The 8,834-nt window shown below is 36.4% G+C and overlaps 1 protein-coding gene across 1 annotated transcript; it reads left to right on the top strand.

Moving 5' to 3' along the window:
- Positions 1–3,174: 3,174 nt before the first annotated feature.
- LOC129445241 (adhesion G protein-coupled receptor E3) lies at positions 3,175–7,950 on the top strand. The gene is made up of 8 exons (XM_073860138.1): positions 3,175–3,461; positions 5,187–5,351; positions 6,061–6,267; positions 6,345–6,577; positions 6,828–6,894; positions 6,973–7,064; positions 7,203–7,365; positions 7,497–7,950. Exons 1-8 carry the CDS (start codon positions 3,261–3,263, stop codon positions 7,608–7,610), a joined length of 1,242 nt encoding a protein of 413 aa, XP_073716239.1. The 5' UTR covers positions 3,175–3,260; the 3' UTR covers positions 7,611–7,950.
- The last annotated feature ends 884 nt before the right edge of the window (positions 7,951–8,834 follow it).

Below are 8,834 nucleotides of genomic sequence, written 5' to 3'. Positions count from 1 at the left end.
TTGACCAAATTCCAACTGGATTAGCACAATCTGAAGATTCAGCCATTGGGGACAATGAGGTGGTATTACACACTCCACACAAAGAGACTAAGCGTTATCCTGAACGTACCATCAAACCTCCAGTACGGTTTAGCCCTTAAGGCTTACCGTGATGGTATAAACCAATTCTATTGTGTGCATGTTAACAGTCATGGTGCTGAGTTTAATTTAAAAGAATAAGCACAACACAGTTCATTGAATATTTCTACAGTTAAGATTCTAATGTTTAATCAAGTTCAATATTTTGATGTTACTAAAGTGTTTCATTATACAAGTGAATCTTAGTGCATTTATACCCATGTACATGTGGACATGTAAAAGGAAATGAAAGAAACTATCTTTGTCTATGTCAAGTATATGTAACATTAATACTGGAATGATTACAACAACGCTAAGTGGGGAGGAAAATGTGATGTATGTATTTAATGTTCCAGTGCACTAGGAGGCGCTGTAGGTCTCCCCCGTATGTATGTGATGTTGTCAATGAAGAAGAGAGTTCAGATTTTCTCAGTAAACAGAAAGTGAGTTGACACAGCAATCGTCTCAGTGTGTGATTAATGTTATATAAGACAAGATATAACAAAAGTGATATGTTGATATTACAATGAGGCATATCAAAGCATTTCTTTATTAAGAATCCCTGCTTATTTTGCTGTGAGTATGTCATTTTCAAAAGTGGTATGTAAGGTTGCACGATTAAAGGAATAGTTCACCCAAAAATTATATTAAACTCATGATTTACTCACCCCCAAGCCATTCGAGATGCATATGTCCATCATTTTTTAGACTAACACATTTTGAGATATTATAGATTATATTACAGGGTCCACTCCTTCACGTCCAAAAAATGTGCATTCATCCTTCACAAAAGAAATCCAAATGGCTCCACGATGATAAACAAAGGTCTTCTGAGCGTAATCCACACCGTTTTGTTTGACTTGAAGGAGTGGACCCCATAACTTTACATTTGATTAACTGAAAGATCTAAAACATTTTCTAAAATAACTGAAAATGTGTTAGTCTGAAAAATGATGGACATATGCATCTTGGACGGCTTGGAGGTGAGTAATTCATGGGTTTAATATCCCAATATACATTTTTGGCCCAACTATCTCTTTAATTGTATAAAATTGTCAAACTTGTGAAACTTGGGCACTGCATTTTACAGACAGAATCCTGCAACTTCCCAGCCAAGAACCAGGAGCATCAACAAATCACCTCCAGGTACACTTGGGAATACAATAGTTGTGAGTATTATGACAGTAAAGTTACTCATTTACACTAAACATTAGTCTCTACAGAACCCCATGATGATATTCCAACTCCTGTCTACAAAAGTGGGAAGAAAATCTTAAGTGTACATGTAAGTATTGCACACTTTGCTTTGCAAGCAACCTAAAACATTTAATATTTTGTTGGTGAACTAGCAAGAAGACATGTTTACAAGTAGGAATAGAGTTAAAACGCGGACAAGTAAAATTGTCTTTCACTCGCAACTCTAAAACATTAACTTTAGTGACAAACGTTAAAGGAATAGTCTACTCATTTTCAATATTAAACTAGGAAGCCCAATTTTTTAGATTTTGCAACAACCTGCATACTTGCCCTTATTACTTAATATAGCCAACACTTTATTAGCATATATTATGTAATGAATGAATACAGGGCTGGACATTAACGTCTGTCCCTAAAGTTAATGTTTTAGAGTTGCGAGTGAAAGACAATTTTTCTTGTCCGAGTTTTAACTCTATTCCTACTTGTAAACATGTCTTCTTGCCAGAGGTGTCAAATCCATGTGCCAGGAGTAAAAGTCCTCTCCAGTATTTTGTTCCAATCACCTGGATTTAATTAGCAGTTTTTCAGCAGGAGCTGACCTCCTGACTCGTTGGTGTTTTAAGCCCTCAACGAAGCCTTCAAGGCAGCGCTGCCTGGGGGGCGCTCCCTGTGCCCCGGGCGTTTCAGCCAATCACAGCACTTGTGCTAGATATTGAGCCTTCCGCCAGCTTCAGTAGCGCAGATATGCTAAGATAGGAATGTGACTGTGTTTGAGTCCGGCTCGAACTGTTTCGAGCGTTTGGGTGACGTGTTTTTGCGTTGTCGCATGTCTATGGCACAAGTTTTTTTGTGGCAGTTTCACGTATTGGTTGCTAAATTCTTTTTCCTATTTGCTTGCCATTGTTGCTTGTGATTGGGGTTAGAACAACTTTCTGTTACATAAAATGACATCCTCACCTTAACCCCAACTCCTGGGTTATTCTGTTAAATAAACATATAAACCAATGCTTAAAATGACATCCGCATTTATGCCAAACGCAACTTTATCCTCGCATGAAAACATTCTAAAAATTAGACGAAAGCCACAAATCTAAGCCCCAAGCAACAATGGTAAAAGAGTGGGAAAAACAATTGCGCAACCAATGCATGAAAATGGCACGAAAAAATTGTGCTATGGACATGTAGAAGCGCGGTAACACGTCCCTTGGGCGCTCGAAACATTTCGAGCTGAACTCAAATACAGTCACATTCCTATCTTACCATATCTGCGCTACTCACCTGACCAACGGTGAGCTCATACTGCCAGAAGCTGGCGGAAGGCTCAATATCTAGCACAAGTGCTGTGATTGGCTGAAACGCTCGGGGCACAGGGAGTGCCTTCCAGGCAGCGCTGCCTTGAAGGCTTCGTTGAGGGCTTAAAACACCAACGAGTCAGGAGGTCAGCTCCTGCTGAAAAACTGCTAATTAAATCCAGGTGATTGGAACAAAACACTGGAGAGGACTTTTACTCCTGGCACATGGATTTGACACCTCTGGTGAACTCAAAGTTGACTATAGAAGTCATCGTCACACAAAGTGGCTATTTGATTTTTGAGATAATGCCTCTAGTAATGGAGTTATGAACAGTGTGACAACTTACACAATTACACACAATACAAATAATTATATACAACATATAGTACTGGCATTCAGGCTGTTGGTTAAAAGTCAATTGCCAGTGTGTCTAAATCATCTTCTATAAAGCAGCTCAACTAGTTCTTGCTCCGTTTTTGTGCATGACATAGGGGGCATGATTAATAAAATAAGAGGCATAATGAAATAAAAATAACATTTCCCCTTTCAGTTAACTTTGAGCTTTATAACTTTGCAGATCTTTTTAACATCAAACACACCAAGTATAGTTGAAAAGTGAGAAGAGAAAACATAACATGACTCATTAACATTTGATGTGTTTCTGTAAAACAGGATTGGCTTCTGTAGCTTTCATGAGCTTCAGCACAATGCAGGACCTACTGAAACCAGACTTCTTCAACACATCGGAAGACACAACTAAAACCATGATGTCCACTGTCATCTCAGCTACTCTTCCTAAAACCCCCAACACAACCCTAACCAAGCCAGTCAACTTCACCCTCAAACACATTGGAGTGAGTTACTCTCATTAGCTGTGTTACCATTATAGAGTTGTGCATACCTTTAGCATTATTTTCCCATTGTCGACCAAACCATATTATTGTGAAATGAAGGTGTTTCCATTAAAGAGGCATTTCATAAGACTTTTTATGTTGTAAAATAAATCCTTGGGGTCCCCAGAGTACATATAGATAATTTATTATAGGATGTTAAAATTGCCAGCAAAAATTTGCTGTTTTGAGTGTTTCATTTAAAATGCAAATGAGCTGATGAAATGCAAACACTGATCACCATAATGGTGGTTTGTTAAAATTGAAACTCGATTATTTTTTCTCTCTCTCTCCTTCTCTCTGCACTAAACGACAGTGCCGTGGTTGAATTGTGCAGATTAAAGGGCGGTATTTTTATAATAAGATATCATGACGACATCATAAACGGTGCCAAATTTCAATTACTTCAATTATACATTTTTTATGTGCTTGCAAAGAATGGTTTACAGAAACAAAGTTACTGGGGACCCAATTATACCACTTAAAAGGAATGTTGTGTTCTCGTGAGAAGTTCGTCATGTAGATAACATCAAAATACAGCGAGAGTGACTCGAAAGCATACAGAGCAGTGGACTCCCAAATCATTCTTGGGATTTTGTTGTCATGTGCTTGACGGTTCTTGTGATGCCACACGAGGTCGAACACACATCTTCTGTCTTATCCACCAATCAAACACACCACACCACATTTATGAATGATCATCTGACTTTTACACATGTCACTTTTACACATGACCTGTTAATGCAAAAAAAAAAAATGTTATCATTGAAGTTTTGCAATATATTCCTTTTTCATTTGCCTGAAAAACCACTGCACTCGTGCATTTATTTATTTATTTTTGCAATATATGGGAGTTTATAAGAACAGAGCCTTGTAGAGGTCCAGTGCAGCGTTACTGTAAAATATGACATTGTCTTAACGTTTAAAAATGGTATAATGTAACATTTCTCTAACGTTCAGACAACACAAAAATGTTCTTAGAACGTCAAGAAAACTGGACACTATTTACGTTGGCAAAACATTTTTGGGAACGTTGGGAACTTTCAGGGAATGTTCTTAGAACTTTTTTTCTGGGAGCAATTTACCAATTCGGGACAAATTTACAAAATACTTCTAATGGTAATGTATAGAAATATGTTTGACCATACCCTGTATTATGACAACTTGTTCAATCATTTTGCATGTAAAGACTTATACTATGAACTAATCCCTAAATGTTGTGGGGGGTGAGACTATTTAACAGAGACCCATTATAATAAATTTTTAACAACATGACATAAGCAGAGAATTGCACATAATCATTTGCATGGATGTAACAAAGCATTTGCAACTTGTTCAAAGAATTGAGGAACTGCTTCTTTGATGTGAACAAGTGATACAATGATGTGAGAATTAAACAAATTCTGATCTGAGAAATGTACCAAAGCGACTGAGAAACACTGTAATTGCATTATCAGTTAACTTGTTGGCTCTGTATACAAAAGATGTTGATCCAGGGTAGGAGGACGAGCCGTTGGACTGTAGTCGTTAAGGCTGCTGATGATAGCCCTGACATAGCCCTGACAGTTGCCCTCAATTTTATGTTTGTAGGCTGCTTTTTTCCCCCCTTTATCCAATGTAGGTGCTGATTAATGATTAATAGTGATATCTGTTTTCCATAATTGTCAAAATATTTTTGTTTTTGTGAAGAAATTTGAATCTGAAGGAAATCTTTCCTGTGTGTACTGGAACATCAGTGAGTGGATTGTAGATGGTTGTTCTATTGTACAGACCAACAGCAGCCACACTGTGTGTTTGTGTGTTCATCTGTCAACATTCGCTGTCATCATGCAAACCAGCAGAAGACCAACAAAGGCAAGATAATTTAACATAGGTGGATTTTACCATGTGATGCTCAAGTGTTGTGAAGTGCTTGATTAAGCTTAAAATCCCTCCCCCCAGGATAGGTTGCCTGAGACTTACAGTATATAAATTCTTGTAAAAAAGGGGCATAATAAGTCACTTTACTTATTACTTTACTAGAGTCACTTGAATCACAAGAAAGGTCAGAGTTCTTAAACTTTGAAGCTGTATGTCCATCATGTTGTGAAATACCACAGCGTTATACAAATTTAATCTGACCCAATGCACAGGGGCAAAAGGAAAGCTTATAAAACTGTACAAATGTGGTTGTACGAATTAATTTGATTCAACCACCATGTAAAATACGTACAAATTTCCATGAGATAGCATTGAAAGAAACCTTTTAATGCCTTTAATATAGATAGAGTATAATAGTTAAAGTACTTTTTGTAGCTCAGCATAATTTAAAATGTCTTATATCTGAAGGCCAATCAGACCAATCCAACAAGCTTTTGAAATAAATGCTTTTGTTTGCATTGGATTAATGTGAGCTGGCCTTAAAAGTGTGGAAGTGTTACATTTGGTGACTGTGATCGTGAGGCGTTCAATATTTACTGAAAGTAGAAATGTGCTGATTTACCATTGATGCAAATATAATAAATTATATCTGTACTGAGAAATGTCACAAAGTTTGACTGTTCAATGTGACATATTTTCTCAGGATGATCCTCTGATGGAGTTGTTGAATTTGGTGCTTGTGATCGTGGGTCTGGTGTTTACTAGTTTGGCTCTGTTGACTTTTGCTTTCTGTCGATGGAAACCTGGAGTGAACAATGTAGCTCGAATCAACCTCTGCATCAGTCTGCTGTCTGCTCATCTTCTGTTCTTACTCACACAACAATTCATCAATCTCATAAAACCTCATAAGGTCATATTTTTAAACCACTTTAATTACAGTATACTTACAAACAATACAGTACACTAACATAATAACTCTCTCTTCAGGAGTTGTGTGCTGTGATATCAGGAGCTCTTCACTTCTTCTTTCTCTCCTGCTTTGTGTGGATGTTCATTGAAGCTGTGCTGCTCTTCATCTGTGTGAAGAACCTATCACAGATCAGCTCCAAACAGAGGGCGGTGCTTAACAGTGGATTCTTGATTGTGATTGGATATGTTATTGCTTTTGTTATAGTGGGTGTGTCTGTTGGACTGGTTCCTGAAGGTTATGGCAGTAAACAGTAAGTTTGAAGAGGATTGTTTCTGATGTATGAGCATACAGATGTATGCATCATGTTAATATACTAGTCAACATTTGAAAGTGATCAAAAACGTTTATCAAATTTGTCCCAAGACCAGAATGGGTATAGGGTATTGGTTTTGAGAAACTTTTAGAAAAAGTTTTGATCAACTTCAAATGTTGACTAGTGTTGAATCGTGAACATCTGAAATAGTATTTTTGAACTTCATTGATTGTTTTCCTGTAAACAGATGCTGGATTAATGTGGATAAAGGCTTCATCTGGAGTTTTCTGGGACCTGTTTGCTTCATTCTTGCAGTATGTTTTAGATTATTTTTTAAGACTTGTTCTACAACTAAAAAAGTGATTGTTTCTTTTACTGTGTTTTTTCTACAGATAAACATGATTCTCTTCATCAGTATCATCACCAGTCTGAACTCAGCTCTTAAAAAGCTCAATGCTAAAGTTTCACGGACGAAACAAACCAAGTAACAATCATTGTGTTTAAAACATTTTCAAGAGAGACACATGGAGAGTAAAATATTTCTCTCTCTCTCTTTCTTTCTCTCTCTCTCTCTCTCTCTCTCTCTCTTTCTCTGTGTGTGTGTGTGTGTGTGTGTGTGTAGGATTATGGTTTTTAAAACTCTGGCCCAATCTGTGATTCTTGGTTGTCCCTGGATTCTTGGTTTCTTCACGGATATGAATAAGATGATGGAGATTCTGTTTCTGATCTTAAACTCACAGCAAGGAACCTTCATCTTCCTCATACACTGTGTCCTCAATGATGAGGTGAATTATAACAGACTCATGCTACCATCATATTTTATATCAAGTTCATTTGACTGCAGACACATTGTAAAGAGGATAAACATTAATACTTTTGTTTACAACATAATTTTTCTCATTTGATTTTTATTTAGGTCAGACAGCAGTATGTAAAGTGGATGGGTGTTCTCTCTCCTGGACTCACACCCAGAACCATTAAAAATGCCTCACAGAAAACATTGAGGAGCAGTCTGTCCATATCCAATTAATTAATAGCACATTCTAAATTATTAACTATTAAAAAGGACAGTAAAAGGCCATTGAAGCATAATCAAAGTTTAAAGGAACAGTATGTAGGATTGTGGCCAAAACTGGTATTGCATTTAGAAAACTTGTGGCTAAAACTGGTACTGCAATCACACAACTGGTGGCCAATACACAAAATGACAACATAAACATCAGTTGAGGGCTGCAACTCCACTTTTTAAATTACAATATCTTGACCAGACCACTGTTGATATAAATTTCATACTGTTCCTTTAAGTTTTTGCATGCTATTGCACATTATAATCTCTTTAAATGTTAGTAATGCACGTTATTTTGTTTTAAGCTGTCTTCATATATTTTACATTTATTTAAGAAGTTTCAGTCTTTTTAATATAAATCTTACTTCTATTTTTCTATTACTATTACTATTACTATTACAAAATATATAAACTTGTTTTTTAGTGTTATTATTATTGAGGAGTAAATACAAAACTCAAAGTTCTTTGAATGATAAAGTTGTTTTTTGATTACTTTAGATTTGAATAAATGTTAACTAATAAAAACCTTGTTGAACAGTTTTCAATGAATTTACAAAGCAGAGGCGATTCTAGAGTTAGAGCTTTAGGGGTGCTGAGCACCCAATGAGCTTCGCTGCCACCATTCACATTTTCACACAAACCCCCCAAATATGTCCATTGTAAAATTTTAACATTTTAACGTTGGTTCAACTAAATCCAAAATGAAGGTTTTTTGGAGATCTTTCAGGCATGAAAACGGGTCAGGAGTGAAAAAGGTGAAAAGGATATTACCCCTCTAGGGGGGTCTGGGGGCATGGTCCCCCGTAAGAAAATTTGTAAAATTACATATTTTAAAGCATCAATCTGATTAATTTTGAGATGCATTTTTGCCAAACTTTTTACTTCTGCTTAATGGCGAGCTAGCACTTTTTTGCCATTAATTCCATATTGAAGTCTCAGGACAAAAGGGCTACAGCAGCAGTGCAGGTATGGTTTTATGTAAATATACAGTTTATTGTTTTAAGCCTTTGTTAAAATGACACATCTTCTAATTTATATCTTTTATGCATACAACATATGGTAGGTTTATTAATATATTTTAATTTACAGCTTTTCTTTTAACAGTCCTTTAATTTAACCATTACCTTTACTATATGTCTAAAACAAAACACTTGTGACTCCTGCACTAAGGGTTAAAAACGTTATCCC

The sequence above is a fragment of the Misgurnus anguillicaudatus genome, chromosome 3 (assembly GCF_027580225.2).
Source record: "Misgurnus anguillicaudatus chromosome 3, ASM2758022v2, whole genome shotgun sequence".
NCBI lineage: Eukaryota > Metazoa > Chordata > Actinopteri > Cypriniformes > Cobitidae > Misgurnus > Misgurnus anguillicaudatus.
Note: the sequence above shows the minus strand (reverse complement) of the source record. Positions and strands in the feature narration are given on the sequence as shown.

Coding starts and splice junctions, on each gene's coding strand:
- LOC129445241 (XM_073860138.1), top strand. CDS start 3,261: ATGTGTTTCTGTAAAACAGGATTGGCTTCTGTAGCTTTCATGAGCTTC. Junction 5,352..6,060: donor CCAGCAGAAGACCAACAAAG/GCAAGATAATTT, acceptor ATATTTTCTCAG/GATGATCCTCTGATGGAGTT. Junction 7,065..7,202: donor TCACGGACGAAACAAACCAA/GTAACAATCATT, acceptor GTGTGTGTGTAG/GATTATGGTTTTTAAAACTC.